The 19220-nt window shown below is 56.1% G+C and overlaps 1 protein-coding gene across 4 annotated transcripts in view; it reads right to left on the minus strand.

Moving 5' to 3' along the window:
* The window catches only part of RAB40C (RAB40C, member RAS oncogene family), a 29379-nt gene that overhangs the window by 1977 nt on the left and 8182 nt on the right, over window positions 1-19220 (minus strand). For 3 of the 4 annotated variants that reach the window (XM_047838476.1, XM_047838477.1, XM_047838478.1), the window contains exons 3-6: window positions 7361-7421; window positions 6811-6871; window positions 1002-1079; window positions 502-724 (exon numbers count right to left, since the gene is read on the minus strand). In XM_047838476.1, coding sequence (XP_047694432.1) covers window positions 502-724; window positions 1002-1079; window positions 6811-6871; window positions 7361-7421 — 423 coding nt within the window. Of the gene's footprint in view, window positions 1-501; window positions 725-1001; window positions 1080-6810; window positions 6872-7360; window positions 7422-7612; window positions 9156-19220 lie in introns of those variants that run through there. The other variant, XM_047838479.1, reaches the window with a different exon arrangement.

Below are 19220 nucleotides of genomic sequence, written 5' to 3' on the forward strand. Positions count from 1 at the left end.
ACCCTGGATGCCCACCACTCCACAGCCCAGCTGCCAGTGTCCCCTTCCCGACTTCTCCCTGAAGCCACACGCAGAGAGGTGCCCTGGGAGACCCCGCTTCCAAGGGTCGCCAGCCCTGCCCTGGGGCCTGACGGGAGATGGAGGCTTCCAGCCAGCCCTGGCCCTTCTGGCAGCTGGGGTGGGACGGGGCTGAGGGACGGGGGAGCGCACAGCCAGGATCTTCATGGGTCAGCTCCAGGAGGGGAGGCTTGGAGCCAGTCCCCTGTTCGCTCCAGGGCACAGTCCACAGCACTCCCTCCCAGCACCGAGGCGCAGACCCCTGCACAGCGCCGGGACCCCACACAGAACAGACACGGGGCGCAGGCTAACTTAGCTTCCAGATGTCAGGGAAGCAGCGGGGACCTTGCTTCCCCTCCAACCCGGGGAGGCCGGCCCCTGAGTGGGCTGCCAGAGGCCCCCTCTGCCTCCGTTCTCCTGACTGCAGCTGCGACACCACCTCACCTCGGTTGGGCCTCCAGATCTTCTCCATGCCGTGCCTCATAAGCACGATGCGGGACAGCTCCGTGAAGGACTCAATGACATTGAAGTTGCACAGAGGGCTGACCTCGAAGAAAGTCATGCCATTCTTCTCTGCGTAGGCGCGTGCCTGCTCTGTTGGAACTTGCCGCTTGAAGGCCAGGTGTAGCCGGTTCCCAACCAGGATCCGGGGGACCCCGGGTGCATGCTTGCGGGGGGGGGGGCGCACGGTACTCAGCAGAGGCACGAGCACAGGACACCCCCATGTTGGCACTGTCCCCCTGCCCCCAAAGCAGGCAGGGCCCTCACTGTCCATTCTGTGGCCACCGAGTATGTGGCAGTCAGTGTGCAAGACGACAGAGAGCCAGGGCAGCGGGCAGAGGCGGGGGTAGGGACAGCCAACGGGGTCCCCCAGCTTCTTGCCGGGGATGGGAGTGCACCCTGGGAAGGGACCGTGCAAGGGCTATCTATGGATGCACACCTACCTCATCAATCTCCTTGATCCACCGGTCGATGCCGTCAAAGGACCAGCGGTTGGTGATGTCATACACCAGGAGGATCCCCTGCAAGGGAGACACGGGCGTCGAGAGGCCGGGGGCCGCCTGGATGGAAGGGGTCCTATTCCAGGCACAGTGCCCTATGTGGCCAAGCACCACTCCTTTCCAGCATAGGCAGGGCCAGGGGCACTTGGCTCCAGCCAGACAGCTTTTATTTATTTTATTATTATTTTTTAATGTTTATTTATTTTTGAGAGAGACAAAAGACAGAATGTGAGTGGGCTAGGGGCAGAGAGAGAGGGAGACACAGAATCCGAAGCAGGCTCCAGGCTCTGAGCTGTCAGCACAGAGCCTGACATTGGGCTCAAACTCACGAGCTGTGAGATCATGACCGGAGCCGAAGTTGGACATCCAACTGACTGAGCCACCCAGGCGCCCCTTAAGGGGATTGTGTGGGTCACACGTTTTCCACGTGAAAAAAGCCTGGCTTTGAGACTCTGTCATGCTTCAGAGGCATTGCTGGCATCAGCTCTGCACGCAGGCCTCAGCCAGCCCTGTCCCCATCTCCTCACCGAGGGCAGGCCCGTGTGGTCCTGGATACCCTCTGTGTGGGGTGATGGCAATGGGGGATCTCGTGGGCTCGGTGCTGCCTCTTCCCTCCCCATCTTGAAGACTTGGCTGGGAAAACTGGTATTTTTTCAATTTCTTTCCTCCAAACACATTGTAAGCATTATCCTGTGATCATTTAAAAATGACTCAAGCTGAAGGGGCGCCTGGGTGGCTCGGTCGGTTAAGCATCCGACTCTTGATTTTGGCTCAGGTCATGATCCCAGGGTTGTGGGACCGGGCCCCGTGTCAGGCTCTGTGCTGACAGTGTGGAGTCTGCTTGGGATTCTCTTCCCATCCCCTCTCTGGCCCTCTCCTGCTCTCGAGTTCTCTCTCTCAAAATAAATAAATAAGCATTAAAAAAAAAAAAATCACCCAAGCTAAGACAGTCTACAAAGGTCTACAGACAGTGTGGACAGGCCCTGCGGACAACCCTGGCAGGCAGACAGGGGTGATGTCCCTGACACTGTCCAACGGAGCTCTGCTCAGGGGACCCGGGGGCCGAGCGGACGGGTTCTTAGTCTTCCAACCCAAATTTGCAGGCAGGACGCCAGTCACTCTAGCAGCCCCCCGCCCCCCGAACTGGGCAGAGGATCTGCTGTGGGGATTTTGCCGCACGTCCCTTAGAGACCAAGCAGTCAGAGCTCAGCTCTGGGCTGTCTCCGCCTGCCTGGCTCGCCCATCGTCCCTGCCCGAGAGATCTCCATCACGAGCCGCAGAAAGGTGATTCCAGCAGAGAGTGTAGCTGCGGGCTCCCGCCTCTCTCTGCCCCTTCAGGCCACTCTGAAGCAGGCTCAGGAGCCAGAACCTCTCCGCAGACAGGATCCACCCCATCCTGCCCCATCAAGGCTCCATTCAGCCTGTGTCTCTGTCATACACGGGGACAATGCAGCTGAGATCAAAAGGACAGGGCACCCTCCGCCTCCAAATGCGCCTTTCCCCTCAAAAAGTGTCCTTCAAATCCTGCAAGACTGAAGTGTAGCCCTCGATCTTGTCGACGTGGAGCTCAAAACCCCACTCTTGGGCCGGAAGGCCTCTGGCAGGGCAGAGCCACTTGCCGAGCCGGGAGGGACCCTGGCAGGGAAGGAAGAGCCAGGCCTGGAGCAACGTTCTCTGGAGACAGATGTGCACAGACTCACTTGAAGTCAAGGGCGGAGACACCAGTCTGGCGGGGGCAGTGCCATGAGACTGGACAGGACCCGTGAGCAGCTGGGGTTAACCCTGTTGCCTGGGGCACAAGGAACAAAGCCTCTGGCTAGTGCTGCAGTGGGGGGCCCCTGACCCCCAACCCTGGAAACCCCCCTTCTTTGACATAACAGAGGGCGCGTATAGTGACCTCATCTCAGCCCTGTTCATACAGCTAAACGTGCAGTCCCAGGACTGGAGTAAGTCAAGGTATGGACGTACCAAGTGGGTATAAACGTACCAAGTGGGTATAAACATAAGACACGGAGGTACACAGCAGACTGCGAGAAGTACACAGATGTGCAGACCTTTTAAGTTTTTTTTTTTTTTTTGAGAGAATGAGCACAAGTGGGGAGTGGGGGAGGGGCAAAAAGAAAGGGAGACAGAATCCCAAGCGGACTCCACTATCAGCTCAGAGCCCGACGTGGGGCTCGATCCCACAAAACCGTAAGTGAGATCATGACCTGAGCCGAAGCAAGAGGGGGACGCTTAACCGACTGAGCCCCCCAGGCGCCCCGTCCAGTTTTTAGAAACAGAAATACAAACACACCACAACCCACAGAGAACAGTTTCCACGCACAACCACGTGTTGGAGGCTCGACAGGGACTCACCTTCTTGCTCCTGCTCACCTGTGTGAGGCTGAAAAGCTCAAACAAGCAGGCAGAAGCTCATCTCTTGGGCTCAGGCTTCAGCCACGCCCCTAGGCGGTTGTGGAACCCCTGGCTGTCCCTCCCAGCTGGCGCCAACCTGCACCCACAACCATCTTTCTGGGGCTGCCCCAGTCGCGGTCCATCACAAGGAGGAAGGGCACAGAGCTGGTCACATCGCAGGCAGCAGGGACCAAAATGAGTGCGGGAAGGACAGGTGGGATCGAGCACACGTGGCAGCGATGAGAAACCAAAGCGAGGCTGCTCGTTACCAGAAGACCCCAAGGGGTCCCAAGTCGGCCGTGCATTCCAAAGAGCCAGAAGGAGGAGCAAACAAATTCTCACTATACTGTTTTTTCAATTAATAAAAGTAACACACGCTCCGAGTTTTTAAATGAGCGGGTACTCCAGGGTACAAACAGAAGCTCTCCCCATCGCTCCAGGGATAACCGCTTACTGTCTCATTCCTGACACAGACGGGGATGTGGTGCAAGCTGCCCAGCCCCCACCCGGGACCCCCTGCCCCACAGACGCCAGAGCTTCTCGCCAGGCTCAGCAGGTGGCGCGGCTGTTGGCGCTTAGGTGACTTCACCTACTGTGTGGTTACCAACACCCGAGATGAAGGCCTGAGCACGTGCAACGGGACCCGGACCACGTGGGAGTGCGGGGCCCAGGTCCTCATTCTGTCCATTTCTGAGCTACCGCTTATCCCTCAGAAGATGCAGAGGGATTTTAAGGGTGAGCAGTTTGACGAGCTTGGACAAACGTACGTACCTGTGCCACCAGCACCCCAACCGAGGTGCAGAGGTGCACTTTTTATGAAGTCAGTTTTTGGCACGTGTGATACATGTTGTACGGTAAGGCTCCCAAGGAGCTCTGCCTACGCCCCCAACACGCGCCCAGGCTTCTGCCCAGGAGCCAGACAAGCACTGAAAATGGGGAGCAGGTGTCTGTCAAACGGTCTCTGGCCCAAATGCCCCCCAACCTGGGCGGTGACAGGTGGCATGCTGGTACCCTCACCAGCAATCGTGTAATGGCAAATGTGAGCCCGAGACCATTTTTCACAGGAAACCCCTTTTCACGGGAATGAATTGAACCCTCTCTATCCAGACCAGCGCCTGGCCCAGTGCTAATCCAGGTGACCCCAAACCCTCAATTGAACAGAACGTTCCCTGCTCCTAGCCCCCAGTCCCCTCCCTGGGACTCCAGGGGACCCCAACGGGAGGCACCGGCCTCCCAGGGCTACCTCAGCACCCAGCAACAGCAAACACGGGCCACAGTCCAGTGGTCCAGCACAGAAAGGTACTCATGGCAAGAGCCACGAGACAGTACCGCTGTGGGGCAGGTGACAACACACAGGGGCTGGCCAGGGGCTTCTGTGTTCTGGACCTTACGGGACCCGCAAGGCCTCTCTGACCTTAACCGAGGGTAGGAGAGTGACAGGAGAGAGGAAACTCCACTAGCGGTATCATCGGCTGCAAAGTCAGGTAGTGCCGACCGTGCAGACCCCACCGTCCTCACCGCCACCACCAGACGGGACAGAAGCACGACAGGCAGAAGCACCCCAGACTCGGCGCCCGCTGCTGGCAACCCAGCCCCGAAACGACCAGCACCCCCAGAGCTAGCAAAGCAAAAGCAACAGCTGATACACAACTGACTGGGCTGGATGCTTTGGAGAGAACGTGGACGTGGTAACAGGATGTGCTTCCTCAGAACGTACAGTCTGGCAAACGTGCAGGCCTGGCTGCTGCTTTGGTCCTCAAGTGTCTACACAGAAACGGGTGTCTGTGGTCTGTCCCACGTTCACACTCACAGCAGGCAGGGCAGCCAAGGCCTCTCGGGTCTTTTCTCAGCATCTCCCAGGGGGTCTTTATTATCACACCCAACGTAACTCCTCCCATCTCTTCACTTTCCGTTTTATTACAAAAGTAGTATGCGTTTATTGTAGCAAAGTTAGGAAATAGTAAAATGCAAAAGAAACACGTCGGAACTCACCAGTGACCCATGGTCCACTGACAACGAACACTAGCGGTCAGAAGACAACCTTCTCGTCTCCTATGTATAAAACCACACGTGCCGTCCCGCCTTGAAGCAAAAGCGGCCCGTGGACCACACGCGCATGCCTGAACTCTCCCTGTGCTCACTCAAGCTGACGGGCCCCAAAGCTGGGACCCACACCCGGAGGTCCCTCTGTCTTTTCTTGCTTAGGCTCAGTTTAGGACCTGCCGGGTGCACACCACCTCTGCAGGGCCCCCCCAGGCATCGGGCACGCACTGGGGGTAGCCTGTGCACAGGTCACATCACCAAGCTGGCCGCTCCAGGGGCAGAGCTCCCAGGACAGGAGCTCCCAAGCCCAGCCTGGGGGTCCTCCACCCCAACCTCAGCAGAAAGCAGAAGGCGGCCCCGTTTGGGGTCTTCCTCCCGATCACCATGCCGGAGAGGCTCCCACTCAGGAGGCCCTGGAGGAAAGGCTGGGGCTGGGTGTTCCTGTCGACATCTACTCAGACTCCATCCGACTCTGTCACAGAAGAAATCTCCCTCTGGTTTCCCAGGTCCCACGGACCAGAAAGAGTAGCATGGAGTGGCTGGGCATTCATCCCTGCTCATGAAGCAAAACAAATGCCCAGGGGACTCCCCTCAAGCCCGAGCCAGAGTGGGGGGCTGGCGACAGGCAGCGCCTGCTCCTGCTGAGTGCAGACCCACCCGTGGCCCGTGCCCCACAGCCAGAGGCCCGGCCACGTGCCCAAGCGCCAGGTCCCAGCACGAGTGTGTGGTGCTCCCGACGGGGGACCCTGCCTGGGGTGCAGGGCAACTCTGACTCCAGGGGTCTCCTCTGCAGGGGGGTCACGGCCTGCCCTGAATCAAAGCCGACAAAGCCGACCCGGTAGTGACAGTCCACAGCTCTGTTGGTGTGGCTACTTTCCCTTCGCCTAGCCTTGAACCACACAGACCCAGTCAGCACGCAAGCATGCTGGGGGAACCTGGGGGCGCAGACAGAAACGGGCAGGCGCCCCTGCCCCTAAGGGCCTGCAGCAGCCGCCTCCGCGGCAGCTCCGATGCTCGGTCCCTGAAGTCCTCAGCAGTGATCCCGGCCAGCCCGCCCGGGCAGCCCCCTCTTCCCAGTGAACCGGTGACTGAGCGGCTCCCCAAGGCTCCCAGCACACTCCCGCAGAGCTCGGGACGCCGACTGGCGCCACGGAGCTCTGACGGCCAAAGCTGCGTCACTCAGAGGACATCCTCGTTTGGACTTCTAGTGGAAGCCAGGTGTTCAAACACCAAGACTTGCTTAGAAAGAGTGACACACAACAGCCGGGGAGGTTGTCCTGGAGAACAGCACCCGCACTGATGCTGGGCTTACCTGCGCGCCCCTGGAGTAGGACCTGAAGATGGTGCAGAACCTGCCCTGGCCCGATGTGTCCCTGCAACACAGGGGACGGGGGACGCAGCATGCACAGCGTGAATCCGGGGAGGCGCACGCCCTCCAATCCCACCCCCCACTCCACAGCATGCCCTGGCTGACCCCCACGGGCCTATGTTCCCTGGAACCCTGCCCCGCCGGGCTGGAGAACCCCCCACTGTGGGATTTTACACCTCCACACTGAGGTTCTGGAAAATGCTCCTTAATGTGTAGCCCAGGAAAGGGCAAGGGGAGAGGGGCCATGGCCACTGTGGGAATGAGTCTCCACGGGAAAAGGGAGCTGGGCTCGGACTTTTGGGTTCTACGCCAGGGAGCAAAGTCCATTCCACGCCGACATAGGGTCTGTGCAAATGGCTATGCATGTGAATGTAAACCAGGACGCCCCCCCGGTCTCTTTAAGGGTTCCTGACTCACTTCAGGCACTGTGCAATGACACTGAGGTGCCACAGCCCCTGCCCCCAGGCACCTTGCCTGGCATGGCCTGACTCACCAGAGTTCCAGCTTGACCCGCCGTCCATCCAGCAGGATAGTGGTCGTCTTATAGTCGATGCCTGCAAGGAAGCAGAGGGCAGCTGTAGGCGACGCCTGGGAACGGGCCCGCCAGGGCCGAGAGGTGTGCCACCCCACCTGAGCCTTCCTGTGGCTCCAGCCCAGCAACCCGAGCTGGCCACCCCCGTGTTGCCCCAAGAGCCCCGGCTGCAGGGAGGGAGGCTGCAGGAGGATGGTTCATCTCCATGCTGACCTACTTCCTGTAGGTCCTGTCGTCGACCTCCCGAAGGCTCGGTGTGCTTCTGGGTCCTTGGGCTCACTACAGTCCCCAGGTACTGGCAACTGGAGCGTGCTGGGAGCATTATTAAGGGTAAAGTAATTCCTAAAATGCCATTTCCCTGGAGAGCCTTCTGAAAGACCTATGCTTGCCATATCTTTAGTTTTTATTTTTTCACGCTTTCATGTAAAGAGAAGTCGGCAGGAGCAGGGACACTTAGCTTACATGTAACATCTTCTAGTGCTCTGTGGGCCATCTGGAAACTTTGCCCAAGCTCTGTCTTCCATCCACCTCTTTAACCCTTAAATATCTCACAGGTTTCTTGTCTTTTCCTAACACTTCCTCCAAGAGGGCTTGAAAATGGGCATTTTTAATGCAGGTGCTGTTCTCACACTGTGCATATGGCACACCCACTCCGGCACCGGTGCCTCTACCCTCGCTGTGCCTCTGCCTGGCGAACTCCCAAGTGTGCCCCTAAACCTGGCTCCCATGCGTCAAAAGACATTCGACAGAATGAAGATGGAATCCGCAAAATGGGAGAAAATATTTGCACGTCACGTATCTGATGAGGGGCTGATATCCAGAATAGAGAAAGAAACACGACAACGAAAAAAACAACAAAAAATCCAATTAAGAAATGGTCCAAAGACTTGGGTAGACATTTCTCCAAAGAAGATACAGAAATGACCAATAAGCACACGAAAACAGCACCCATCATCAGGAAAAATGCAAATCAAACCACAACGAGATGTCACTGCGCACCAGACAGTTATAGAAAAACAAACAAACGAACAAACAGAAAATAACAGGCACTGGTAAGGATGTGGAGAAACTGTACCGTCGTGCACGGCCAGGAGGAACAGAAAAGGGCGCAGACACACGGAAAACACTCAGGTGATGCCTCAAAAAATCAAACACAGTTACTTTATGATGCAGAAATTCCACTTCTGGGTGCACAACCAAAAACGAAAGCAGGGAATCAAACACGGATGTATTTCCACACCCACGCTCACTGCAGCATTATTCACAGCAGCCAAAAGGCGGGAGGAGCTCTTGGGCCTATCGGCGGATGGGTAGAATGTGGTCTGTCCACGCAGCAGACTAGTCCTGTACCTTAAAGGGGAGGAGATTCCGACACGCGCTTGGACGCGGATGGACCTCGAGGATGCTGTGGTCAGTGACATAACGCCTGTCACGGGAAGACAGTGCGGGTGCCCCTGGGGACAGAAGGAGACGGTGGTCCCCAGGGGCAGGGGAGGGGTGGGCACAGAGCTTCCGTTTGGGGCCGTGGGGGAGCTGTGCGGATGGGCGGCGGTCGTGGTCCCAAACAGCGGGGATGTGCCTCCTGCCACTGAACTGTGCTCCTAGAAACTTCGACTACGTACGCTTTACCACAACACACAGAAAAGGGAGAAGACTGTCTTGTACACATTCTCGAGTGACAGAAACACTTCTCGGAAGAAGCAAACTCAGGCCTGTCCCACCATCTTTCCTCGACACCTGCCCTTCCCCTGACCCTCAGAGGAAGCTCCTGTAATTCAGTCAAAAAAGCAGCACAGATTTGACCCGAAACTTGCCTCCTTTTGGTTCCGGCTCTACAGCTGCTGTGAGATGGACCACAGGAGGATAATGTGGGAAACAGAGATGACCAGAAAGGTTGTTGGTGTGGATGCCCATCCTCTGGGCAACATCTCCTCCGGGTGGAGATCAGCCCGGCAGGCTTGGGCCTCGGGGACTGGACACCGCCCAGGACGTCTCTGAGGCTCCCAGGAAAGGGGCCGCCCCGATGCCAAGTCCCCCCCGAGGCAACTCCCGGAAGCCCAGCTGGGAGCTGCAGGGAGGAGGGCGCACCCAGGAAAGGCCCCGGAGACGACATCAACGCGGACCGCGCCGTGCGCAGCCCGGCACCCCGCCGACCTGTCCGCCTGCGCTCCACCCGACCCACTGCGGCAGCGCGTCCACGGCGGTCTCCAGTCTCTGCTCACCGGCAGCTCCACTGAAGGCCCGGTCGTGTGCACAGCGGGACCCGCGCAGATGGGCACTCGGAGCTGGGAGCCAGACCGAGGGAGGGTCCGCTCTGCTCCCGGCCCCTCCTGCTGCACAGCCCACCCAGCTTAGGTCAGAGGGCTCCCAGAGCACAGGGTTCTCGGGGAAGGCCACACAGGAGAGCCCGGGGACGGCTCGGAGCCATGCCCTCCCATCCCCGAGGAAGACCGGGCAGCCCGTGCGAGGGGCCTGCGGAAAGCAGACAGCTTCGTGACTGCCCTGCCCCACATCCCCACCTCCCAAATCCGGACAGAAACTTACAGTGTACTTTTTAGAGTCTTAGAAAACACAGACGAGAGTACAAAGAGAAAGGCAGTATCTCCCTGCCGTAAACCTGTGCCGGAACCAACCAGACTTCAGTGCTGAGTTGGCTCGGACATGTCTCAGGTCTCCAGATCTGTTGCTGGAGAATTTCAATCCTCCTCCCCCTACTTCAGCCCCTCAGTCCATAAATACCGAGCGTCTCTTGGAAAACATGATAACCAGAGGCTTCATTCAAAATGCTGAGTGGCTTGTACGGCACAGGCACAACCACTGAGAACAGAATCAGCTAGCGGGGGCAGGAACAGCTGCCCGAGGGCACCGGGGGCGACGGGGCCTCTCACAGGCTGGGTCCCAGCCACCCCAGTGCATGCGCTCAACGCACGAAGCTCAAACACAAGGAGGAGTCATCCTGGGCAGGTCTCAGGCCCAAGGACTTATGAACACTCTCTGGATGGACAACAGGGCACTGGGAGGCCAGGAGGGGCCAGGGGCAGGTGGCCAGAGGCACCCAGGGGAGACAGGTGCTGTTCTGATTCACGATCCTTCTTATTTATTTAGTTTATTTATTTTGAGAGAGACACAGACAAAGCAAGTGGGGAAGGGACAGAGACAGAGAGAGAGAGAGAGAATGAATCCCAAGCAGGCTCCGCAGTGTCAGCACAGAGCCCCATGCAGGGTTCAAACTCATCAAGAGCGAGATCATGACTCATTTACCCCTTGGATAAACACCTAGTAGTGCAATTGCTGGGTCGTACGGCAGTTCTGTTTTTAATTTTTTGAGGAACCTCCACACTGTTTTCCAGAGTGGCTGCGCCCGTTTGCTTTTCCATCTGCTGCTCTCTCTAGTTTAACTTCTAAATGCTCTTTCTGGCCCTCTGAACGCTCCTTTCGAATAACAAGCGTGTTCCTAGTTCTTGGAGCCAGTATCTCTGTACCTCAGGTAACACTACTACTTAGTAGATTGTTGTCTTTCCTCACAGTGGGGCAGCGCCTGGATGTCCACCCAAGAGACCCTGAGAAGCAGCAGGATGCTCGGCGACTCTACTAAAGCGGGGCTCCCGGCAGAGCTGCCTGGAGCCTCGGGGGGCGTGCAGGTCCTTCCTCCTGGACTTGGGACTGTCCCAGCAGAGAACTGGCTGCCGCCTCGGGGCAGCACGGAAACACCACCTGAGCACCAGAGGCAGGGCTGGCCGGCCCTCCACCATGCCTGAGCCTCGCTGGGAGCAGACCTGCGGTGCCCCTGCCCAGCCGCCCCCGATTTTTAGCCCTGCCTTCCGGCGCTGAGCTCAGAGGGGCCCGGGGGCCCTGCCAGCGCCTCGCAGCCTCTTTCGGGCTTCTGCACTTCATCCTGGCAGTGGTACCTGCTTCCCAACCTGTCAGCCTCTCTCACCTGACGGAGTCACAGGTTTTTAAGACTGTCTTTTCTATTGTTTTACTGGGGTCTCTGAGCGGAGTGGCAATTCACCTGACACAAATTACCGTTTACATTCCCTACTCTACACCAGACATCGTTCCAGGAAGTAAAGGGGCTCACATCGCTGCCAGATGTACCACAGCTGCACCGGGAGCAAGAGCGACCGAGGGTCCCTCCAGGGAGACGTTCAGAGACCGTGGGGACATGTCTTGCTGTCACAAGCTCAGGAGGCAGAGGCTAGGGACTCCGGCTGAACTGCCATGCACATGATCAGTGTGCAGCACAGGGAATCATCCTGCGTCCTGAAAACAGCTCCAACACCTGGCCAGGTGTTTGCACAGGTGAAGTTCCCGTGGCCCTCACTCTGAGCGGAGATCCTGACCTGTCCTGCGCAGCGTGTGTGTCCCACGTGCACACCACACTTGGCAGGGACGCCACCACCTTGTGAACCACGTGTGTTTCATTTGTGCGGAATTTTACCGAAAGTTCTTTACCATTTTGGGGGAAAAAATCACATCACCCGTCGTAACACGGGTGTTACGTGCACCAGGTACGTTTTCACCGCCCCCGCCTCGGTATCTAGTACGACGGCGCACGAGCACAGATGGTGTAGGGGGCGAGCACTTCTCCACTTTACCTTGCAGCGCGCCTGCGCGTGCGGGATCTGGCTCTGCGTGCAGGCAGAGCGCGTGACCCGGAACCAGCCTCACTCCGCTCCGTTTCGGGGCGGTGGGGGCGTGTGCAAAGCCCTGGTCCAGCGAGGCCTGCCAGGGCCGAGGATGGTGCCGGCCACCGCCCCCGACACCATGTCCCTGCATCACTGGCCTCGAGTCCCTGCCCTTGACAACAGCCCGGACAGTGCGAGGTGAGCAGCTCCCGGCCCCAGGAAAACACCAACAAAGGCTGGAGGGGGAGGAACACCGTAATCGCAGGCTGAGGACTGCGGCGTTCTTCGAAGAGACGGGTCGGAGAGGGGAGGTGGAAGGAGGAAGCAATGGTGCAGAAAAGGTCATGAGGTTTCAACTTTTGGGAATGCCAGGTTTTTGGGTTTTTTTTAATGTTTTATTTTTTTTTTTTTTTGAGACAGGGAGAGACAGAGCATGAACAGGGGAGGGTCAGAGAGAGGGAGACACAGAATGTGAAACAGGCTCCAGGCTCTGAGCTGTCAGCACAGAGCCCAACGCAGGGCTCGAATTCACAGACCGTGAGATCATGACCTGAGCCGAAGTCCGCTGCTTAACCGACTGAGCCACCCAGGCACCCCAGGAACGCCAGGTTTTGACAGTGTCCCCCTCCCGGGTGGTTTGGGGGACTTACCAAGGTACGCCCCCTCCCGCCGAGACCACCTCACCAGGTGCTGTGACCAGAGCTGCGGGCGTGCGCAGGATGAAGGCTGGCCACGGGCGGCACCGACCAGCAGGACATGACCCTCTGTCGCCCCTGGCCTCTCACGCTTGGGGGTGGGACGCCTGCCACCAGGTGGGGTGTCGGTGGTCACGTGGCCAGCCTGTCAAGACAAGGTGGCACAAGAGCCACGCCACTGGCCCGAGTGGAGGCGTGATGTCCCAACAGGAGTCACCCGACAGAACAGGCCGCAGGTCACACACTCTCCGCCTCGGCTCCCTCCTTCAGACCTTCACCAATGCCCACGCGCCTGTCAGCACCGACTCAGGACCACAGACCCCCCCCAAGAAGACCCCTGTCATCAGGAATTACATGGGACTCATGGTGAGAGGAACACACCAAAAAGAACCAAGTGACTTCGGCTGCCCGCCCGGTCAGCTTGACTTTGTGCGGAAACTGAGATTGTCGGCTCAGTTTTCCACTGTGGAGAGGGACCAGGGGCTGTTCAGAATGGAGACCCTGCACACAGCCTGGCTGACCTCCGGGCGTGGCCCTTTCCCACACGCCTGCCGGACCCGTCTGACGGGAGCGGGCAAGGAAGGGTGTCTCGTCACTTGCCCAGACAGCACGTGGGTCGCACCACCTCTCTGAGCTTCCAGACTTTTTTCTTTAATGTTTATTTATCTTGAGAGAGAGAGAGACAGAGCAGGAGCAGGAGCAGGAGCAGGAGCAGGAGTGGTGCAGAGAGAGAGAGGGAGACACAGAACCTGAAGCAGGCTCCAGGCTCCGAGCTGTCAGCACAGAGCCCGAGACCATGACCTGAGCCGAAGTCGGACGCTCAACCGACTGAGCCACCCGGGCGCCCCTCTGAGGGTCCAGTCTTTATGGAAAAAAGGCAACACTAAATGGATAATTATCCAGCTACTGTACAACATGATTAAAATCCACAGGAGGACTTTTTTTTTTTTTTTTTAAGTCAATGAGCTCAATGTGGCACTTGACCTCACAACCCTGAGATCAACAGTCACATGCTCTACCAACTGAGCCAGCCAGGCACCCCACAGGAGGACTTTGTAAAAATTCCTCACAGTAAGGGGGGCCTGGCTGGCTCTGTTGGTTAAGCGTCCGACTTTGGCTCAGGTCATGATCTTGTGATCTGTGAGTTCGAGCCCCGCGTCAAGCTCTGTGCTGACAGCTCAGAGCCTGGAACCTGCTTTGGATTCTCGATCTCTCTCTCTCTCTCTCTGTGCCCTGCCCCCCCACTCACACTGTCTCTCTCTCTCTCTCTCTCTCTCTCAAAAATAAATAGGGGCATCTGGGTGGCTCAGTTGGTTAAATGTCTGACTTTACCTCGGGTCATGATCTCATGGTTCATGGGTTCAAGCCCCACGTTCGACTCTTGTGCTGACAGCACAGAGCCTGCTTGGGATTCTCTGTCTCCTTCTCTCTGCCTCTCCCGTCCCCACCTCCTCAAAATAAATAAAGAAACTTAAAAAAATAATAATAATAAATACAACAAAATTTTTTTAAATGCCTCACAGTGAGAGGAAATTTATAAAAAGGAATTTAAAAAGGAACGAAACAGAACGAAACAAAATGCTAATTGATGTCTTCCTTTGAAACTCACGTGCCAGCGGTGTCCGGAGGGAGAGGAGGCCAACCCAGCAGGCTGTCCCCACCGCAGCGGCCCACTGACGGCAGTGGGTCCCCGGCGCTCGGGGCGAGCACGCTCCCACAGCGACACCATCCACGGAGCTCCCGGACCGCGCCTCCCAGCGTGTGTTTCCAAGAGGACCGGGCGTCTAAACCCAGCACAGGCAGCTCTTGTTTCCTAAATGTTACTCCCCAGGGAAGGCAGGCGAGCTGTCCTCAAGTCCCCAAAGATAGCCGGGAAGCAGAAGAGGAATGCTGGTCTTCCAAGAACCGGAAAAAGCTTCCCGTAGCGCAGGTGGACGGACACACAGAACGCCCTGGGACCCACACTCCGGCCTCAGGCCCAGGCGGCCCTTGGCATGTACGTGTGCAGCCTTCACGCCACCCCCCCCCCGGGGGAAGGCCACGGCACATGCCTGTGCTGAGGAAATGTGCCTCGCAGCACAGGGCACGCTTAGGGACCCACAAGGGAACTGCACACGTCCCCAGTGGAAAGGAAACAATGGTGGGCAGCGTGGCAGGCACTCTCACATGGGCCCGGGGTCCCGCCCCTCGCCTCGAGGGTGGTGGGAACTAAGACTTGCTACTGACCTGTGGAGGGGGGCCAAGGTGATGGACGTCCCTCCACGATCATGTTGCATGGGACCACCTTGCTGGCTCGATGGGGCAGGCTGCCCACACGCAGCCCCACGCAGCTGGGAAGCGAGATGGTGAGCACTGCCGACCCGAGCCTCATGCCAACACGAACTTGAAAAGGATTCTTCCTGTCCCGGCCCACAGCTGAATGCAGCCCGAGAAAGACCCCGAGACCCAGTGAGCATCCAGCTACACTGTGACCAGATTTCTGACTCACAGAAACTATTTGCTGATAAAGTGGGTGATGTTTGTAGTAATTTCTTAGTCGGCTCGGGCTACTGTGACAAAATACAGAAACTGGGTGGTTTATAAACAACAGAGGTTTACTTCTCGCGGCTCTGGAGGCTGGAAGTTGGAGACAAGGCCCCAGCAGAGCCTGTATCTGGTGAGGGCCAGCTTCCTGGTTCATGGACAGCGGGAGGGGCCAGGCAGCCCTGGCGGGGGGGGGGGGTGTCTCTTCTACAAGGGCACTGATCCCACTCCTGAGGCTCCACCCCCATGACTGAGTCACTTCCCAAAGGCACCGCCCCTAACCATTCCCTGGGGGGTCAGGAGACACAAACATCAGTCCACAGCGATAACTAAGACCATCAGTACCTACCAGAAATGCAGACCTGCATCCCTCTCACCAGCCTATAAAAATCTAACCAAACCAACAAGATACAGAGAACTTTTCATGACGGTGTGGTGGGCAGAATAATGCCCTTGCCCTGTCCCTGGGGATGCCCTCCTCCTAATCCCTGGAGCCTGTGAACATGCATCCCACAAGGCGAGGGGACCCTGCAGGTGCACCTGGGTAGTTGTGGGCTTTGAGAGGGAGAGCGCCCTGGGTCATCCGGGTAGGCCTGAGGTCTGATGTGTCAGGAGCCCTAAAAGATGTGGACTCTTTCCTGGCGGAGTCAGAGATGAAACTGAAGGAGGAGAGACTCCAAGTCTGAAAGGGACTTGACCCCGCTTTGAAGGCGGAGAAAAAGGAAGGTGGGCGAGGCATGTGGATGGTCTCTAGAAGCTGGGGCAGCTACTGGTTCACGGCCAGCAAAGACAGGGGCAGGACAGGCCCATGAGCAAGGAAACAGACCTCCCCTAAAGCCCACAGAAAGGAGAGCCCAACCCCCAGCGTCCTGCCTGTTGACTTGTGACCACATAACTAACTGTAAGATAATGTGTTACAGCACTAACAGGGCTCGAGTGCCTCGTGTAAAAGTAACTAAAGGTTAATTACTGCATTATTAACAAACTAAAGCCTATCCACTGGGGGGTGGTGAAGTAACAGAAGGTGATCCTTAGGACCCAGTGCTGCAAGGCTGTCACAAAGAAACAGGATAAAAGGAAGGCAGATGAACTGTCACCCCACCACCACGGGACCGCATGGAAAACAGTTTGGTGTCTTTTAAGGCTGGAGTAAACCCACTCACCAGTGTATCCCCGATAGAAACGTATACATACAGTCACCAGAAACAGGTATGAGAATGTTCCTAGGAACACCATTCAGAAAAACCCAAACACGGAAGCCATTCAAAAGTCCACTGCAGAAGAAGAGATAAACGCACTGCAGTCCTCACAAGTGGAATGCTACACAACACAAAGGTGTGAGATGTGCGTCTACATCTCAAAGAAAATGGAGAAAGAGAAGGGCGCGGGGCGGTGGGGGGGCTCAGTCAGTTGAGCTTCGGCTCAGGTCATGATCTCACAATTCGTAAGTTCGAGCCCCGCGTCGGGCTCTGTGCTGACAGCTCAGAGCCTGGAGCTGCTTCAGATTCTGTGTCTCCCTTGCTCTCTGCCCCTCCCCTGATCATGCTGTGTCTGCCTCTCTCAAAAATTAATAATTAACATTAAAAAAAAATTTTTTTTTAAAGAAACGAAGACGGAGAAAGAGAATCCAGACACACAAGAGTGCTGTGTGATTCCACTTCTAGAAAAACCTCAGAAATACAAATGAGTCTGTAACATGAAAACCAGAGTTTGCCAGATCTGGCAGCAGACAGGCCGATGCAGAGGCCACGGTGTCCGGTGGTTTCTCAGGTGTGCACACCTGTCAACGCTCCCTGAACTGCAAATTTTAAATGGATCCAGGCTTTTGGTACACAGGTTATACCTCGTAGTTTGATTAACAAGAAAAAAAAATGCTGACAACAGCAAGCATTTGCCAAGATGTAAAGCAGTATTGGTGGTGGGAATTCAGAATGACAGAGGGCTTTGGACACAGTGTGGCAATTTCTTATGAATTGGGCAGACACGCGCACATGTGACCCAGCAACCCCACTCGCAGAGGCACATTCACGCAAGGACGTGTGAGCTGGGAATGTTTCAAGCCACTAAATCACACACGTACAAACGGCCAACATAATATGCATATGTACCACAAAAACAAATGTTTAAAAAAACTTTAAGGAATTGTTCAAGAACGTTCGCTCATACTGGCATTATACACAACAGCCCAAACCAGGAGATACTCTGAAGTGTATTGACAGGTAAAAGGATAAACGAATTGGGGTCTATGTGCGCAAAGGAACGGGGCTCGGGAGCAGGAGAGACGGTTATGGTGTGCGCCCCAGCCGGTCTCACGTACATCCTGCCAGGTGAAAAAACCAACAACGCGAAGGACCATCTTGAGTGACTCAATTTACGGGAAGTTCTGGAGAGGCAAAAGTAACCTTATAGTGACCGGAAGCAGACGCTCGGGGGCCGGGGGCTGGAGGCTGGACTTCCAAGGGCCATGGCAGAATGTGTAGGCAAAGTGGAAACGTTCCCTACCCCAAGTAAGGCAGTGGTTATGTAGGTATGCGCACTGGTCAACTCCTTGAACTATACACTTGAAATGGGTACATCTCATCATGCGTACATTAGATCTCAATAAACTTTATTGTAAAAAATGATAAACCCACAGGATAGGACCTGTATGGAGTTTAGGTTAACAGGCCCTCTGACCGCCAGGGGCTGTGAACTACCCTACGAGATGGGTCTGAACACTGACCAGAGCTGGATGCCGAGGGCACAGACGTTCTGGAACAGGGACAGTCCACTAGCTCCTAGTGCCTGCCTTTCTACAGGCCAGGGTCTGCCACTATGGGCGCAAGTAAGTCTGTCGCTGGGGAAAGAAGGCAGGGGGCCGCCTGGGGAAGGACAGAAAAGGAAGCAGAAGTTACCTAATCAATTTCAAAATGCCTTTCAAGGCTACATGCTGGCTTTCAGGAGGGCTCTGGGCCACTTTGTGGACCGGTTTCCGTGAAAGAGCTTTTCCTTAATGCCTTAAAACCCACAGCAGAGCAAACCAAAGCAAAAGCTTTCATAAACAGCAAGCACCCCTTGTGTACAAAACTTGACAAAATAAAGAACGCTTACAAAAAATACAAAAATTACTCATAAACCCAAAATTCAGAGATAACACACCATAATGTTTTTTCGTATTTCATTGCCCAATTCTTTCATTTGACACACATTTATACACTACGTAATTAGACATACTTTGCCCACTTAACAAGATATCAGAGATTTCCTCATTTCGTTGAATATTCACTTGTCATTCCTCCAAACAAACATTGTTTGTTTTGTTTATGTGAGAGAGAGAGAGAGACAGAGAGAGAGGGAGGGAGGGAGGAGGGAGGCAGGCAAAGGGAGACACAGAATCCCAAACAGGCTGCATGCTCAGTGCAGAGCCCGACACGGGGCTGGATCTCACAACCCTGGGATCAAGACCTGAGCCAAAATCAGGAGTCAGACACTCAACTGACTGAGCCAGCCAGGCACCCCAAACCAGCATTTTTCTTTCTTTCTTTCTTTCTTTCTTTCTTTCTTTCTTTCTTTTTTTTTTTTTTTTTTTAATTTATTTTTGGGACAGAGAGAGACAGAGCATGAACGGGGGAGGGGCAGAGAGAGAGGGAGACACAGAATCGGAAACAGGCTCCAGGCTCTGAGCCATCAGCCCAGAGCCTGACGCGGGGCTCGAACTCACGGACCGCGAGATCGTGACCTGGCTGAAGTCGGACACTTAACCGACTGCGCCACCCAGGCGCCCCTCTTTCTTTTTTTTTTGACGTTTATTTCTTTTTGAGACAGAGAGAGACAGAACATGAACAGGGGAGGAGCAGAGAGAGAGGGAGACACAGAATTTGAAACAGGCTCCAGGCTCTGAACTGTCAGCACAGAGCCCAACGCGGGGCTCGATCTCACGGACCGCGAGATCATGATCTGAGCCGAAGTTGGCCGCCTAACCGACTGAGCCACCCA

The sequence above is a fragment of the Prionailurus viverrinus genome, chromosome E3 (assembly GCF_022837055.1).
Source record: "Prionailurus viverrinus isolate Anna chromosome E3, UM_Priviv_1.0, whole genome shotgun sequence".
Taxonomy (NCBI): Eukaryota; Metazoa; Chordata; class Mammalia; order Carnivora; family Felidae; genus Prionailurus; species Prionailurus viverrinus.